Source organism: Hyperolius riggenbachi, chromosome 1 (genome assembly GCF_040937935.1).
Source record: "Hyperolius riggenbachi isolate aHypRig1 chromosome 1, aHypRig1.pri, whole genome shotgun sequence".
Lineage (NCBI taxonomy): Eukaryota > Metazoa > Chordata > Amphibia > Anura > Hyperoliidae > Hyperolius > Hyperolius riggenbachi.
Window position 1 is genome coordinate 508,338,069 of NC_090646.1, and position 18,810 is coordinate 508,356,878.

The 18,810-nt window shown below is 41.9% G+C and overlaps 1 protein-coding gene across 1 annotated transcript in view; it reads right to left on the reverse strand.

Annotated features, from left to right (window-relative positions):
- The window catches only part of GLT1D1 (glycosyltransferase 1 domain containing 1), a 143,111-nt gene that overhangs the window by 111,264 nt on the left and 13,037 nt on the right, over positions 1–18,810 (reverse strand). Inside the window, exons 2-4 of the mRNA XM_068271598.1 lie at positions 11,542–11,690; positions 8,399–8,504; positions 2,279–2,330 (exon numbers count right to left, since the gene is read on the reverse strand). Of these exons, the coding sequence (XP_068127699.1) occupies positions 2,279–2,330; positions 8,399–8,504; positions 11,542–11,690 (307 nt within the window). The remainder of the gene's footprint in view (positions 1–2,278; positions 2,331–8,398; positions 8,505–11,541; positions 11,691–18,810) is intronic.

The window sequence follows — 18,810 nt, forward strand, 5'->3', positions numbered from 1 at the left end:
GCAGACTTCAACCCCCCCAATGCTCCCAGCTGGCACTGATCAAGTGCAGAATGGATAATTTGATTAGCTATCATTCTACTCGAAGTACAACTTTTAAATACAAAACAGATTTTAAATACAATTAAATACAATTTTATATACAGATTGTTGTTAACTAGGGAGGGGACACATAATATACTTTACTATAATATACAGTATGTTAGATTTGATAAACATTAAACCTAAGTCTACATGCTCCCACTGGGCAAAATAATCCAGAACTATGGCCTAGGATACCATTGTTATGCAGATGACACACAACTGTATCTGTCCTTCAAGCCTGGAACCCAAGACCCATCAGCATCCATAAATGCGTGTCTAGTGGATTTACAAAATTGGATGAACACCAGCTGGCTGAGGCTGAACTCTGACAAAACAGAGGTGTTGGTGGTAGGTGGTCCACACATGATGGATAAAGTTCAAAACGCTCACCACCTCAAACTAGCAATTGGGGGAGATACTGTACAGTATAAAGACTCTGTGCGAAACCTTGGGGTGATCCTGGATGGAAATCTAAAACTCAGACAGCAGGTATCAGCTGTCGTCAAGTCTTCCTTCTTCCATCTAAGAAATATAGCGAAAATCAAACACCTTATCCCAGCTGAAGACCTACCTGCCCTGGTTCACGCATTTGTATCCTCCCGCCTAGACTACTGCAACGCCCTGTTAATCAGATCTACAGATAAGGTTCTGCGCCCCTTACAGCTAGTACAGAATGCTGCAGCCAGACTCCTAGCCAATGCCCGCCGCAGCTCACACATGACAAGACAAGACAAAGACAAGACAAATAACATTTATATTGCGCTTTTCTCCTGGCGGACTCAAAGCGCCAGAGCTGCAGCCACTAGGGGGCGCTCTATAGGCAGTAGCAGTGTAAGGGAGACTTGCCAAAGGTCTCCTACTGAATTAGTGCTGGCTTACTGAACAGGCAGAGCCGAGATTCGAACCCAGGTCTCCTGTGTCAGAGGCAGAGCCCTTAACCAGTACACCATCAGCCAACACATCACCCCAGTACTGCAAACTCTTCACTGGTTGCCAGTAAAATGGAGAATCAATTTTAAGATCTGCCTGCTGACATTCAAGGCTCTACACCACATGGGACCAAAATACATAGCGGATCTATTGGAACTTTATGCCCCTCCACGCACCCTCCGCTCTGCCAACAAGATGAAGCTGGTTATTCCCAGGATACACTTAACATTTGGTGCTCGGGCCTTTTCCTATGCAGCCCCTACTCTATGGAACTCACTTCCACAATCAGTACGAGAGGCTCCTTCTCTGGACAGCTTTAAAAAGAGGCTAAAAACTCACCTCTTTTCCCTAGCCTTTGAGACTGCATAATGCAGGGTCACAGCGCTTTGAGTCCCCAGGGAGAAAAGCGCTATATAAATATTATTGTTATTGTTATTGTTAAAGGAAATATATTAAAAAGGGGGCTTGCATTGCTTTGCTGACTGAATATTGCTCAGGATAAGCTGTTCTGAGGCAAATGGAGCAAAGCAGAATCTGATCCCATAAAAAATGGGATGATGTGGAAAGATGGTAAATGGCCAATGTCAGGTAACAGGTGCATATCAACCATCCACCACATAAAGGGGATTGATGCGCAAAAGTACAGTAACATTGGCATGCACAGACCATGGTAATGTTACAATTACTACCCGCAGCATCTAGCATTATTTACGCTATTAACACAATATGTGGTACTTGAGTAGAGTGAGCGTTGCTACGGTAAGGAGTGGTAACAGTATTACCGTAGCAACGCTCATGCTTCTCGAGTACCGCGAGTTGGGCAAATTTGTGGTACACACTGACCCTAGTAATGGTAATACTGCCTGAACTTTCTGTGCACTGCAGTATTACTGCACTTTTGTGCATCAACCCCAATTCTGGAGGTTCGCATAGCGCATATGCAAGATGCTATTTACTTCTTCCACATGCCAGTCTCAGGCCCTGTTCACTGTGGTCAGCTGCACTGCAGAATAGTCCGGCATGTCAACTCACTACCCATACAATTCTGTGGGGCTGTTCACAGTACTGTGTTGTAACAGATCACAATATAACTTGCTGCATGCTGGCTTTGTATTAAAATCTACATCCAATCTCCATTGCAGTTCACACACATTTTAACACGTGCATTATGCAACTGACCGCTATGAATCCAGCCTTAATCTAATTTTCTAATTTTCAACACAAAATCAGTTGGTACAAAGAAATAGGCAAATAAACAATACAATACCCAGTGTTTTGCTGCAACCTCTCTTATCTTGTTTGTAAACGCAACCACGAATCTGAAGCAAATGAAAAGAAAGAAACTATTTAAAGAATCCAGCAAAAGATAAGCATAAGAGTCCATGTGGATTCATTTTCAATAAACTTTCTCCTAGGAGATTATGCATGTGATTCACACACAGTATGCAGGAAGAAGGGAGTTAGCTGTGCAATTTAAAAATACTCATAAATTCACAATGTGATTTTTGTGCGGCCCATAGCCTTACATTATGAATGATTTTCAATGTGTTTTCACCCCATCTGGCAAAACACATGCAAATCAAATAAATCTGCTCCCAGCACAGGGGAATGGGAAAAAACCGACGCAAACATGGAGAAAACATGCAAAGTGACTGCAGTCAGTGACCTTGCTGAGACCTGGGAGCCTATTGCTGCAAGGTAAGTGTGCTATCCACCACGCCTTCATGCCACTCATGGCCAGCATGGGACCAATGGATGTATTCCAACAGTCTAACCATAACACATAGGCGGTATTGCCAATTGCAGACTCCAGGGAGATTGATGGCTAAAGATCGTCAATGAGATGCAAATAATTCTAGCTTGCATTCAAAATTGTGCTTTTATTAAAAAAAATGCAATGCAAATTGTATGGAAATTGGAATTGGGCCAGACAGTTTCAGCAGGAAGTGCATTATTATTATTGATTTATAAAGCGTCAACATTTTCCATGGTGCTGTAAAGCGTAAGAAACAAACATGGGTTACATAATAATGCAGACAATGGTAAACAGCAAATACAGCCACTGGTCCGAAATACAGAATTGGTAGACTTAATTACAGTGAGAAGTGTTATAGGACAAATAAAATGTACAACAAATTCCAAGACAAAAAGGGGTGAGGATCTGCTGCAAACAATATACACAACATTTGCATGCAAGACAAAATTAATTGCATCCCACTGACCATCTCCACTGATGGCATTATTTCTGCTATATATGTTACAGGCAAAGTACGAAACTCAGGCATTCTATAGAATGCCTGACCATTTTAGGCAAAGTACAAAGTGTTACGCACTTTGCCTAGGCATTCTAAAGAATGCCTAAGACAGGTTCGGCAAAGTGCGAAATGTCTGTTTCTGTTACGTACTTACGTCTCCGTGGCTCCGCGGAGTGACGTCACAGCGCACGAGTGACGTCACAGCGCACGACGCTCGCTGGACGCGGCAGGATTGTCTGTGTGCAGCAGGCTCGGTATCTTTTAGAGCACTAGCCAGTAAGCTATTGCGGAGAGGGACTCTAAATGACAGAGGCGTGCGCCTTGTCACCAGCTTAGTGCATCTCATCTCTGCATACCCCTGTACCTGGAATCAGGTAGCTTGTAAAACAAGGAGCTGGCTGTGTTTTTCATTTTTGATGAAGTTTTCTGACCCAATGAGTGGTTATACACCACTGATCTGTTTTTAACTTTTTTTAAAAATAAACTGGTACGCTTTTACGCGATGTGGAATCCGCTTTTTGCTTACACAGACTGGGAATAGCCAAGAGAGGACTGCCAGAGAGGCTGCGGGGTGGCCAATACCCCGAATGCGAGCATTGGCCTTGGAGGCCTAGAAGTCTGGTGAGTCTTTCCCCGAAGGGGGGGCTTTTTCATTATATGACATATTTGCTGTGTCTAAGAAGGAACAGGCAGAGAAGAGCGCTTAACCATTTTTACTGAAGAAAAGTACATAACAAAACAGACATTTTGTACTTTGCCTAACCACTTCAGGCATTCTATAGAATGCCTGATTTCGTACTTTGCCTGTAACATATACATTACAGGGGAAATAAAAAAAAACTGTTAAACCATCTATATTTGAATTTCAACTCAAATATGTTTGCAGACACACAAGATAAGGTAAGGATAAACAAAAATTACATAAAATGTAAGGGGAGGAAATGTACCGTACATTTTACATGATGTATTTACTCTTTTTACAAAGGTTAATCTGCACTGATAGGTTATAGATGCACAGTCTTAGGTTATAGATGCACAGTCCCTAGTTTAGCTTCTATGTGACTAAACTGGAAGAAAATGTAAAAGATTACACAACTATGTCATCTCACATAACAAGAGGGGGTTCTCTGTCAAACTAACTCCCTTTCAGTTCCTCATTTCTGCCAGCCTGGCATGTGACCTGTTCAAGGTTCATCACTTCCAAGCTCTAATCATCTCTTTACACAGCAGGTCTTTATCAATAGGTGTATCTGCTTCCAAACTGAGGGTTCTACCACTCTACACAGGGAGAGAAGCAAAATCTTCACATATTACTTAGTTACAACCCCCACTCAAAAAATGCAAATGAAAATATAATCATAACCTGCAAATCATAAACTATTTAATCGAAAATAGTACAAAGACAGCATACCAAATGCTTGAACTAGGAAACATTGTTCTTTAAATATATGCTTACAGGTAGTCTCCGACTTACGAACTTCTGACTTGTGAACGACTAGAAAACGGGAACAAGGCAAAAACATTTTTTTTTCCTGAAAGAATCTGTAGTATTTGAGAAAATCAATTTTAAAAAATCTAATAAAAATAGTTTTTTAACTCAGTAAAATGACATTTTGCTGCAATACACTATACCAGTGATGGCTAACCTTGGCACTCCAGCTGTTACAAAACTAGAAATCCCATCATGCCTCTGCCTCCCCAAGTTATGCTTTGAGCTGTCAGAGTATTGCAATACCTCATGGGACTTGTAGTTCCACCACAGCTGGAATGTCAAGGTTAGCCATCACTGCACTATACTATATAGAAAGTTCTGCATACACATTTTATATGTACTTTTTAAAGGACTTCAGATGCGAAAATAATTAATAAGATTTTACTCACCTGGGGCTTCTTTCTGTCCCTGGCAGCAGTCTCAGTCCCTCACCGCAGATCCTCTGGGTTGTCCCGCTGGCCGCTCTTAGAGTTCGTGGCCCTGCCGGCAGATCAGCTCTTCTGCGTCCACATCCTCTGGCGCATACTGCGCAGTAGTTGTGGGTAGGCACAGTATGCACCAAATGACGTGGACGCGCGGGCATCAATGCCTGTGCAGGCAAGCCGACCCGCTGGCGGGATTGCGATCTTTAACCGTGGCCAGCGGGACAACGAGGAGGACCGGGGCTGCAGTGAGGGACTGAGACTGCTGCTCGGGGCTGGAAGAAGTCCCAGGTGAGTAAAAGCTTTTTCATCATATTTGCATCGGAAGTCCTTTAACCCTCCTGGCGGTCTATGAAAAAACTGCCAGGGGGCAGCGCAGCAGTTTTTTTGTAATTTTTTTTTTTAAATCATGTAGCGAGCCTAGGGCTCGCTACATGATAGCCGCTGTGCAGCGGCACCCCCCTACCCTCTTCGATCGACTCCGGTGATCAGGAAATCCCGTTCAAAGAACGGGATTTCCTGGAGGGCTTCGCCATGGCGACGGGGCTGGATGACGTCATCTGGAGTCCCGATCCACCCCTCAGCGCTGCCTGGCGCTGATAGGCCAGGCTGCCCAAGGGGTCGGGGGGGGGGGAGGGGGGGGCGGCGCGGCGGATAGCGGCGGATAGCGGCGGAGCTGCGGCGATCGGTGTGCTCTTGCAGCTAGCAAAGTGCTAGCTGCGTGCAGCAAAAAAAATTTGTGCAAATCGACCCAGCAGGACCTGAGAAATACTCCTGCGCGGCTTACCCCCGCCAGGAAGGTTAAAGCAAACCTGTGATCCCACGCTGGGAGGGCTGGACGTTTGAGGGTATTACATGTAATTAATTCAATTTCAAAGTCTTAATTATGTATTTTCATAATTGCAAAATTTTATATGAAATTTTGCGTAAGCGTAATTAGCACAATACGATCATCACTCGTACAGATGGGGGACATAATGAGGCACAAAGGAGAGGAGGGTGTAAAGGTGGTACAGAGGGACACGGTGGAGGCAATTGGACACTAAGGGCGCAGAGGTGGTACAGGTGACAGAGATTGCATGGTGTTCCGACTTAAAGTGAACCTCCGGACTAAAAATCTACTCAGCAGCACTGAAAAGGCTTGGTGTTTCTTTAACAGTTTCACAGCATCAGAACTTTGTTTTTCTTACCAAAGCATCATTTTTAGCTGCATTTTTAGCTAAGCTCCACCCATCAAAGAAAACTGCCCGGGCGTTTTTTCCCTGATGCTGTGCAAAGCATGATGGGATTTCCTATGTTGTTATTCACGTTGCCTAGCACCTGGGAGGGGTGATCAGCACACAGGACAGTTGAAATAGTGTCTCATGCTCCCTGTCACCTCCTTTCAACCAAAAACATGGCTGCCCTCATGAAAGCAAACATTTGCCTGTTCTTTTAAAACAGTGTGGGTATGAGATTATACTACCTATCTATTTTAATTAACATAACTAATGTAACTTAATGACAGTATGTTTGTTTAGGCTGAAGTTCCTCTTTAAGTATGGATTCAGGTTAGGAACAAACCTATAGTCCCCTACCTCGTTTGTTAACCGGGGACTTATTGTAGTTAGATTTTGATGACAGCAACATTTCAAACAAAGCTGGGACAGGCCACAATGATGACTGTGTTGCACCACTTTTCTTTTAACAATACTCTTTGTACATCTGAGAACTTTACAGACTGATTACTAATAAGTTATTAAAGTGAAATGTTGCCTGTTTATATAGGATTTCAACTGCTCGACAGTTCAGTGGTTTCCTGTGTTGTATTGTTCATTTTGCCAAATGTCTCCAGTGGGTGACAGTACTGGGCTGTGACTACTTCAACAGCTGCTTTTAGTACGGAGCCGCGCAGTTGTACTGATGTCTAAAATCAGTAATCAAGCAACGTAAGTTAATTTTGCAATCTAATAGATGAAAAGTACCTATTTTCATTGGATATACTGTAGGTGTAACTTTTCTAAAAATGATGGAAATGGTAAGTCAAAGCCTGATCAATACCCACTCATATTACACTGATTCAGCTGCACAACATCAGTGGGTTATGAAGCGGCAGGTGGAGGGGGCAGAATTATGGGCGCACAGAGGGGAGGAAGAACTGCCACTTCCTCCCGGCTCATACTCGACGTTCTGCTCAGTCACAGATTACGACTGAGCAGAACCGGGGCCACAGGGGGCACTGGAAGGGGGAGGATGGTGCTGTGACCAATAATAAAACATTATTAAAAGTTTAAAGGGGGGAAACCGGATCAGGGGTACTTTAACTGTCAGGGAGCACAGAAAGGGTTAAAGCCTATGCCTGTCTCTTCCTGTACAAACTGAGCTGCAGAGCCCTGAGTCTCTCTTACTAATAAGGCTAATTACATTCTCCTACAGCTAAATAAACATACACGACTTAGGGCCCATTCACACTTGCGTTTGCAAAACGCTGGCAATTACCACCGGTGTTTTGCAGGAGAGATTTTTCAGTGGAAAAATCACTAAACACTGCGGCGATTTTTCTGCGATCGCATTTAGCGCTTCTGTAGCACTGAAACGAGATCGTCGGGAAATCGCCTGAAAATAGTGCAGGAAACGCGCTTGCGTTTCGTGTTTTTGGGAGATTTGCGGTGATTAGCGCAAATCGCCCAAGTAAGAACGAGCCCATAGGGTTTTAGCACACTAGCGCTTTTAAAAAGCGCTAGCGTTTGAGCGTTTTGACGAAATCGCGGCAAAACACTCTAGTGTGAATGGGCCCTAAGTGCAGTTGATTTCTACAGCATTTGTATGTGGAATGAAAACTTTTAACTGTGTTCTATGCAAAAGTTCAGGTCTGCTTTAATTCTTAACAAAAGAATATCAATGGCCCATCAAGGCTCTGAGAAATTATTTCATATCCTGTTCTACCTACTTCAGGAAGATTTCATACAACTGAAAGAGGAAGCATAAACATTTTTTAGAAATGATAAAAAGAAACAAAAGAAGAAGTATGAGAGATTAGGTCTTATGCTTAGGATTAAATGATTCAGTGAAGAGGAGGAAGTTCGTAATGTTCTCAGCTATTCACCAAGCCATACAGGAAATGAATCCGTCACTTTCTGTCGGTGTATGGAAACTCATCATGAGGCATCATGTGGTGCTGGGTAATACACATGATGTGTAGCCAAATGTGTCAGCAAGACATCATTCAGTTCAAGTACCTGGCCTCCTCCAGTACTGCTCCCATAACTCTGTACTTTTCTTCATTCTTCACATCTTCATTGATGTCTGTCCCACCAAACACTGCCCCAAAAGGGATTTTGTTCCCTAGAATAAAACAGTATATAATTTTACTCATTACTGTCTTCTACCATAAACAGAAGAAACTAAGCAGCATGACAAACTGAATAAAAAGCTGGACATGCTCAACTGGTACGCAAAAAGTATTTAATTTGTCCTTATAAGTTACAATAAGAGCAAGGGAGATACACAGCTGTATAGACATCCGTCACATGGCAGAGTCTCACCAGTCCTTGTAACTGAATGGACTTGTGTGTCAGCTGGTTCCTACGGGATTCTTTGGGTAGCCTGCAAGTGGATTTACCTAAATTCCAGTAAGTATGCTCACTCCTTCACAACAGCCTCTGTGGGTCAGTTGGAGCGCTCATTTACCTCCGTCTCCTCTGAGTCACATGGGCCACTGATATGCTCCGCCCTTTGTGCCTCTCCCAGGAGGACAAAGCACCAGCTACCTCTCCCTGAATAAAATCTGGGCAATGACTACTAGTACTTATAGCTACTTATTACATACACAAATATAAATTAATGTGTATATTTCACATAACTACAAAATAACAAGCAATGTACTAACAGAGAAAATCAGATTACAAGCATAAGTTGTAAATCACAGTATAGAAAGCAGTAATGACTTTAGTACATTCATGTAGCTGCTTCTGGTGTTCCCATTTTATATATTAAGATAAAGCATTTTAATCCACACATTTAATAGTATAAGTTATGCTGAAGGCTTTCCTAAGCAAACATAAATTTGAATAAATCAGATTAAGACATTTGTGTTTGTTCTCTCGTTTTTGTTTGTGTGGGTTTATTTCTAGACCTGAGCTAGGCAATCTTCTTGTTTACAAGTTTATTAAAGGTGTATAGAGATTATTTGGAAACCAGTAGTGGCCTGATGATTTAATTGTTAGTATTACTGATTTATAAAGCACCAACATATTCTGTGGCGCTGATATCCATTTCTAAAGTTAAATTGAATGCATAGTTTTCCACTTGTTTCTTTTGTTCATTGGTAGGTCTATGCAACTGACCCTGTCTAGCTCCAATATACCTTACACTGGTAATAATATATAATAGTCTAAGGCCATGTTTACAGTAATGCGTTGCGGTGTAACAGCCGCTGTGTAACACGTCTTACCGAATTGCAATGCACCATCTATGCGTCATTCACAGTGCAGCGGGAGCATTGCGGTATAACGGGTTGCGGTATGTTAACATATAGCATGCAGTACATTACCGAAAAATGCATGCGTAACAGTAGACGTAAAGCATACATTTAAAGCGGAATATAACCCAGCATTTCATCTTTGCTCTAAAACATTATTTAAACCATATTAAATGCAACGAGCATTTTTTTTTTACTAGACCAGCATTCAAAGGGTTACACACAGAGCTTGACAGTTCAGTGTAGTGAAATGTGGACGCATCCGAAGTAGTAGATTATGTTATCTTGTGTTTACTTAAATGTATCAAGTGAGGAATGTGACACATTCTCTGACTGTGGAGAAGCAGCTCCACACAGTCAGAGCAACAAGAAGAAAGGAAGAGATCGAGAGCCCCCGATAGTGTATTATCGTATGGTATATGGCACAATTGTGGAAAAGAAGGGTTTATACTCACAAGTATGGGTTGCCAATAGGGGCAACCACTTCAATCGCAGACGAGGAGATTAGACCTGTCCTCGTTCAGGTTTTAAGAAAGTCGCTCTCCGTAGAAAAAAAGAAGAGGGGTGTCAACACCCATCCACCAGGTGGATCAAAATGTACTCAAGGTAAGGAGGCGCCAAAAGGATAAAAAGAGGATCCAATATAAAAATGTTAAAATTGTAGGTGGCAATGGTGGGCTTGCTCACCTCACAAAGGACCAGCACTGGTTCAGTGTAACAAAATCACATAATTTAATTACTACTCCTTAGCAGAAAAACAAACAAAATTGCAACGCGTTTCACGGATCTCAAGTCCGCTTCATCAGGCAACAAAAAGTCACATAAGCAGGAGCAACCGTGGTGCTAAGTGGACACGTATGGCGCCTCCGCGTCCACTTAGCACCACGGTTGCTCCTGCTTATGTGACTTTTTGTTGCCTGATGAAGCGGACTTGAGATCCGTGAAACGCGTTGCAATTTTGTTTGTTTTTCTGCTAAGGAGTAGTAATTAAATTATGTGATTTTGTTACACTGAACCAGTGCTGGTCCTTTGTGAGGTGAGCAAGCCCACCATTGCCACCTACAATTTTAACATTTTTATATTGGATCCTCTTTTTATCCTTTTGGCGCCTCCTTACCTTGAGTACACAGTCAGAGAGTCAAATCATTCATCTGTATACAGCCTGCTTGTGTATGAATGTATTTTCTATGTGTGGACATATTGTACATCAACCTACTTCCTCTTTTGGTGGCCATTTTGTTTGTTTATAAACAAACTTTTTAAAACTGTTTTTAACCACTTTTAATGCGGCGGGGAGCGGCGAAATTGTGACAGAGGGTAATAGGAGATGTCCCCTAACGCACTGGTATGTTTACTTTTGTGTGATTTTAACAATACAGATTCTCTTTAAGGTGACTCTGCAGTGTCAGAGAAGTGTTTGTTTACATTCCTCACTTGATACAATTAAATACAAGATAACATTATCTCCAGTTCGGATGCGTCCTGCTTTCCCGGAAGGGAGCTTTTAAGTCCTGTGTGTAATGCTGGGAATACACGGTTCATTTTTTAGATGATTAGATAGTTGGATAGATAATGTCCGACATGTTCGACCTCCCTTTCGATATTTTTGTCGCTCAATTTCTGATAGAAGTGAATGGAAAAGGATAAGAAACAAACTATGTATTCCCAGCATAACTCTTTGAATGCTGTTCTAGTAAAAGGAAATGATTAACAAGTGGGGAACAGATGAGAGTACTGAATCAAATGTTACCCCTAAGTACCATGGCAGAGGAGCTGAGGTCATTGGAATGATGCATCAACGTTTAGTGATGTTTCAGGTGGCTGGAGGCGATGAGTTATAATCAGCTCTGCTTTACATAGGTTCAGGTGAAATTGTTAATAAAAATAAGAGAATATTGTTACCCAGAAGTAATCTTCCAGCTTTGTACAAATGAATGATCAGCCCAGCATCAAACTTCTCCTGCGCAATCAGTTGTGCCACTTCTAATGGGCTCTCTAAGCTAGCAGCATCTCTGAGCTCACACTCATGTCCGGCGGCTTCAAGGTGACTTCTGAGTGGTAAAGAAAGACAGATACAGTTACTGCTCACTGGCATCACATGGTAGAAAAGAGACATATTGTGTAATTTAAAGAGACACTGAAGCGAAAAAAAATATATGATATAATGAATTGGTTGTGTACTATGAATAATTACTAGAAGATTAGCAGCAAAGAAAATATTCTCATATTTTTATTTTCAGGTATATAGTGTTTTTTCTAACATTGCATCATTCTATAATATGTGCAGATTACACAACACTCAGCATTCAAAATGAGTCTTTCAGAGCAGTCTGTGAAGTAATGAACTCTTCTCTAGCAGAGGAAAAGTAAACAGTTCAATTACAGTTGAGATAATAAAAGTCAGATAACAGCCCTCTCCACGACTAAGTTAGTCGGAGAGCTTAATAGCTTTTTTGAATAGAGATAACAACTGGAGTTTCTCAACTCTTCCTGTACTGGAAACAATAAGACTGATGTATCTGATCTTAATGTTTTTTTTCTTAGCTGTACTACACATACAAATCATAATATCATCATTTTTTTTTTCGCTTCAGTGTCTCTTTAAGCTAAACTGTGGGTAATAAAGGACTATAAATATAAATGCATATATATTACAACTATTGTTCAAAATCGAGTTCAGTGATATTTTATGGATTTGTGCTGTAAATCACTTCTTACATGCCACTTGAAGTTGGAAAGAGGAACTTTAACCAAGGACTGAACACTTCATCCCAATCAGTAGCCGAAACCTCCTTTGCCACAAGAAATATTTACCTTTTTCTCTAGATAGATCATCAGGGATCATCAGGGATGTTATATCAGGACCATGGCCTTGACAGTTTCCGGTCACTAAATTGTGTGTGTGTGTGTGTGTGTGTGTGTGATATCAGGACCATGGCCCTGACAGTTTCCTGTTGCTGCATTGTGTGTGTGTGATATCAGGACCATGGCCCTGACAGTTTCCTGTCACTGAATTGTGTGTGTGTGATATCAGGACCATGGCCCTGACAGTTTCCTGTCACTGAATTGTGTGTGTGTGTGTGTGTGTGATATCAGGACCATGGCCCTGACAGTTTCCTGTCACAGAATTGTGTGTGTGTGATATCAGGACCATGGCCCTGACAGTTTCCTGTCACTGAATTGTGTGTGTGTGATATCAGAACCATGGCCCTGACAGTTTCCTGTCACTGAATTGTGTGTGTGTGTGATATCAGGACCATGGCCTTGACAGATTCCGGTCACTAAATTGTGTGCGTGTGTGTGATATCAGGACCATGGCCCTACACTATTGTTAAATCGTTAATTAGCTTTATTGATGTCATAGTGTGACAGTTATGGTGGGCATACACGGTGCGGTCCGGTGGCTCGATTAGCCGCTGGATCAACTCCCGCCGCGTCCCCGCGCGCCCAAATCGATTACCGCTCGTCCCCGCTTCTCTTCCGCTCGATTCCCTGCCATTGTCCACGGGCGGGAATTGAGCGGGGAATCGATCCATTCATGATCGGACCTGTCGGATATTATCAATCGAGCCCATCAGCGGCTCGATTGATAGGAAAGAAACGCACCGTGTATGCCCACCATTAGAGTGTGTGCTCCAGTGCTGCTGGTCCTAGTAGCAAAGGCTGTACACAGTGATAAGCTGTTCAGTGATTAACCCCTTCACTATCACTACACTATTGTTAAATCGTTACTAAGCTTGATTGATGTCATTGTTTGACAGTCTGTGCTTGCTGCAGGCAGCTGCTATGTGTCTGTGTGTGTGCTTTGAACAGACCAGGCCAGCTGCTGCCTGCTGGCCAGCTATTAGCCTTAGGTATAGGTTAGGTAGGTTAGGGATTAGGGAATAGGATTACTGTGTTATTGTGTAGTTAGTTAGTACTGTAGTACTGCAGTCAGTGTGCTAGTAGTTGTTAGAGTAGTAGTACTACTGTGTTACCTTTCTACAGAACTGCTGTGCTGTGAGCAGTGCCAGTGTGACAGTTAGTGTGCACTAGTGTCTTCTCCTCTGCTGTCTGACTGTCACTTGGCAAGTGCCACATGACACTTGGCAAGTGCTACGTGACACTTGGCAAGTGCCATGTGACACGTGCTAAGTGCCAATTGCCACGTCCGGCATGCTCCTGGCACACGTTACACCTGCTGCTGCTGCATTGCCTTGCTCCTGCTGCCTGTGCAGCTCCCACCTATATTTAACCCAAAACACAATTGCTGCGTAATTTTTTGGAGGTGTCTTGGCTGAAAACTGTCATGTCCCAGTTGTGCGGTTGGACTTTGGACACAATGTGGGCTGCACGACCACTGTCTGGAACCTGGGCCTAATGTTAACTGGCAGCCAATTTTTTTTTTGGAGGGGGGGGGGGGTTTAAGTCCACACTTCATCAATTAGTGTTCCCCTTTAAAAAATAATGATGCAAAATGCCTCATTGACTCTTAAAAACGTTTTTAAAGCAATTTAAAGGGCACTTCCGGTTTTTCTATCCGGATATCCGAATCCTGCTGGATAGCCCGGATAATGCGTTCGGATATCCGCATGAACGTAGATATTTAAACGTTCGGATTCGGATATCCGATCCGGATATCTGGGTATCCGGATCAATTCGGATTTTAAAAAGTGGTATCCAAGCACCCCTGAACATAAACAAATTACCTGGCGAATATCAATAATTTAAAAATATCTATCAATATATTAAAACATAATTTTATGAAATAAGCAAGTTTTTACCTGCAGCAAAACATTAAAGCATACTTTTATGAATTTATGATCTATATATGTTCTGATTACAGACACTTACAAGTGCATTGATATACAATAATATACCAGCCCAGCGCAACCTGTTTCTGATCTAGAATATCAATAATTTCTCGATCTATCTTATATTTTTTAACTTCTCACTTAACATCACAATACATCATACGATGTATTGATTTATCCTCCCCCTCCCCTCACTACTGTATTTTGGTAAAGTTCCTCTTTTAACTCACAAAGGAATTATGCCATCGCTGTGGTTAACAGGAGGGATAATAGTAGCAATGACTGGAAAATACTGGCTTTTTACTTCCATTTTCTGCAGATTTTTTGGCAGGGAGATGAGTACATCTAACAAAGGAGCAGGTAAACTCCGGCTTGTACGAGACAAAGACGTAATGGGAGTCTCACATACTAGAGAATACACTGATTTGACACTGATCGAACAGAAAAAAAGAGAAAGAGCACAAACAAGCATCAGCCATTGAAATGGCTATTTTTTTGTCAGAAGCTGTTCTGAAAGCAATAAAATGTCAGTACTGTACAGATGTTAGCTTGAATGAAAATGTAACTTCAAGTTTTCAGGTTAAAATAAATACATAGCTATAAATTAACCTCAACTGAGCCAAATATCTATTAAAAAACAAACAAAAAAAAACGATGATGGGCGACAGTTCAGGTTCCAAAGCTGTACAGATGCACTACTAGCCTCCCAGTTGCTATGCAGGTTGGAGGAGGACTGATGGCAAAACATGAGATGGAGCAGCACAAAATGGGAGATCTCCCTGCGGGCATTGTGAAGAACTGCATCAGATATGCAATGTGCGTGCGTATGCGGATCTAAGCTTCCCTGCTCTTAACAGGGCTGTGGAGTCGAAGACGGAGCAATTATGGGTACCTGGATTAGGAGTCGTGATTTCAATAAACTGAGGAGTCAGATGATTTGGTACCAACTCCACAGCCCTGGTAAGAATAAGACTAAGAAGTAGGAGTTGGAGCAATTTTGGGTACCTGGAGTTGGTGGTTTCATAAACTGAGAAGTCAGAGATGGAGTCGGATGATTTCTGTACCGACACCACAGCCCTGGTTCCTAATAGGCCAAATGATCGTAGCGCTGGGTGTGGGGGCTGTCAAGTTTAACATTACCCGGTGTGGAGCTGTCCAGGTATACCTTCCCCACCAACCTCAACCCCATGTTCTCCTACTCCTTACTGACCCTTCACATAGTATTGGCTTCCATACACTGGCAGACAATAATTCTTCTATTTAGATCTGTGGGGCTCTCCACTGGTCTGAAATGAATGTTTTCAATATCTAAAGGTTCATTCACACAATGGGATTACTGCTGCCCACAAGGAGCTACACAAGCTCAGATAAGTGTAAACAGGACCCAATGGTTTCACAAACTATGAGGACACTATATGCCGAGTTCATGTACGCCCAATCCTGCAATGTATCTTAGCACGTAAAAGGGAAAGAGGCACCCTGGTGTAATAAAAGCATCTAAAATCAGCTTAAAATCGAAAAGTGATATGAGATAGCTTACCTCAATAAACCTCTGTAGTTAATACTATTCTATAGAATGCCTAGGAAAAGTACGTAACAAAACAGACATTTTGTACTTTACCTAATCGCTTCAGGCATTCTATAGAATGCCTGATTTCGTACTTTGCCTGTAACATATACATTACAGAGGAAATTAAAAAAACAACTGTTAAATCATCTATATTTGAATTTCAACTGAAATATGTTTGCAGACACAAAAAATAAGGTATGTCATTGACATATTGCACTACTGGGCTCCCGTTTTTTTGTCTCCTGTGACTTTTTCTACAGGGTGTTCATCCACCCCTACTACAATTGCCTGCAATGTATCTGTTTAACTGGATGGTCATTGAGCAAAAGGAGTAATCAGCAGTACACTGGAAAGCAGTCAATTTTGTGCACAAGGTCACTAAACTTATTGCTAATAAATAGTCACTATCCTAGAAACCTCTGCATGTAATCCATATATCAGTGCATTACTTTCATGCAAAATGGACGTAATTTCAGGGTTGATATTTGAAAAGGACTGAAGAAAATGCTCAGATCTCGCAAAACCAGGGCTGTGGAGTCAGTACAAAAATCCTCCCTCTCCTCCGTTTATGAAATCACCGACTCCAGGACCCCAAAATTGCTCCGACTCCACGACTCCTACTCCTTAGTCTAATTCTTACCAGAGCTTTGGAATAGGTACAAAAGTCACCCGACTCCTCAGTTTTATGAAACCACCGACTGACTCCAGGTACTCAAAATTGCTCCAACTCCACAGCCATGCCAAAAACTTGCACTAAATTGTTTAAATTAGCTACTAAATGCTAAAAGCTATTTTACAATAAAATAATTTTTCTTTCTATAGGTAATCCTCTTGACTCTAACACATTACTGGCATGAAACACAGGGCCGGTTCTAGCTATAATGGGGCCCTGGGGCAAAAGTAACTTGGGGGGACCCCTGACACCCCCTTCCAACCAAGTCACCCCCAGGGCCCCTAAACCAGCTGCCAGGCCAGATCCAATCCCCCTGCATCACACAATATCATTAGGTGTCCATCATATGTCCCCTACAAAGCATTTTTGGGGTTCCCATTATGCGCCTCCTTTTCCTATACAGAGTTAACACACAGCATCCCCACTGTCATGGGTCAGCATAGCTGGAGGGGAGGAGGGGCACCCCCACAGGCAATTACCCCCTTTGCCTCTATGGAAGCGCCGGCCCTGGTTCTTAGGCATGTAAAAAGCAACATTTTGGTGTTTTGTGAGATCAATCCCAATGAGCAATACTATTCAGAAATACAGAGAAAGCAGACATAAAGAAGCTTGAGGCAATGTACAGTAACTGCTGTAAATAATAACCTGCTAAGATTTAAAGAATTTACTGGTCTTCTACAACAACTTTTTATAAATAACTAGAAAAAAAGCCTATCCATTTTGTACAGCATTACCAAAGCAACCGCCTGATATTCTCAGATGATCCTATTATGTCACAGTAATGTAGAGGTTTGTCATACATTTTTTTTTTATTATTATTCTGAAAAGACAAAAAAGAATAAACGGTCATTAAGAAGCCTGACAATGGGCCCATTCATTACAGTGTGTTGGATTTGATCTGCACAGCTTGCTGATCATTAGGGAGTGATACTGCCTAAAGAACGCCGCTTGCAAACAAGGAACATGGTGCCTGGGTACCAAAAATAGACATTTGAGGAAAGAAATGGACTACAAACAACTGACTATTAAAGACCTAGTTCAGCCTCCCATTTTTTATTGCATATCATAGAAAATGTGAATCAATTAGCAAATGCACAACACTTTGTACATTAGGCTGAATTCATTTAGCACATACTGCATGCAAATAGTAAAAGTGTCTGATTGTACAAATAGATAAATACCGAACGTGCACATTCACAAAAGTTGTTTCCTTGGAAACACCGAATGCGGTAAAGGTGGTTGGTTTATTTATTTTTATTCGATAAATTACAGATTTTGTTTGTAAAAATATTATATTTCAAATTTACAAAGCAGAAAAATGTACATTGCACCGGTAAATACCGAATGAAAATGCAGCAACACTACACCTGTCGTTATGTAAAGTTTGAGTGAGTTTGGTTTGCGGAGAGTCAAGATGCTTCGACATCCGACATCTGGTGCCAAAGTATGTTCATGTGACTTATTTGCATTTCTCCGCCTCTAATAATACCCATAATCCCCCTGATCATTTTGATAAAAAAGCAGCAAACTGTTTTGATAAATTACCAAATTCAACAGTATTTCATCAAACAGATTTAAATAATGACAAAGTTACCGCCAAGCTACCAAACGTACGTAACATTCGATATTTTGTTTGGATGCTAATTTCCAATGCGATAAAACATGTTTGATAACAACTCTGTATTTTTTGACCATCTTACTCATTTTTCCCAAACATTAGTGAATTGAGCCCATTGTCTGCCTGTCTTTGCTAAAAAAAAATAATAAAAAAAAGAAAATAATAATAGGTATACAAAGTGCCTGGCTGGCTGAGTTCTGTAGTTCCTTTTCCTGCTTAACCTATTTTGGTTCCTGGACGTAGTTTCTACGTCCAGGAACCATGCGCGCTACCGCGCTCTCCCGCGGCCGGTCGTGCGCGTGGACGCGCACTCCCGGCCGCGGATTCGGTAGCCAAGGAATCAATGTATCGGGCTATGGTGCCCGATCACTGATTCCTCTCCCCCGCTGAAAAAGCGACAGCTGTCTCCTTCCCGATGCGTCACTCTAAGCGCGTGCTACGCTTAGAGTGACGTCATGTAAACAAACTCATGGCCGCCATCTTGTGGTTAAAAAGTAATACTACACCTGAAAAATTT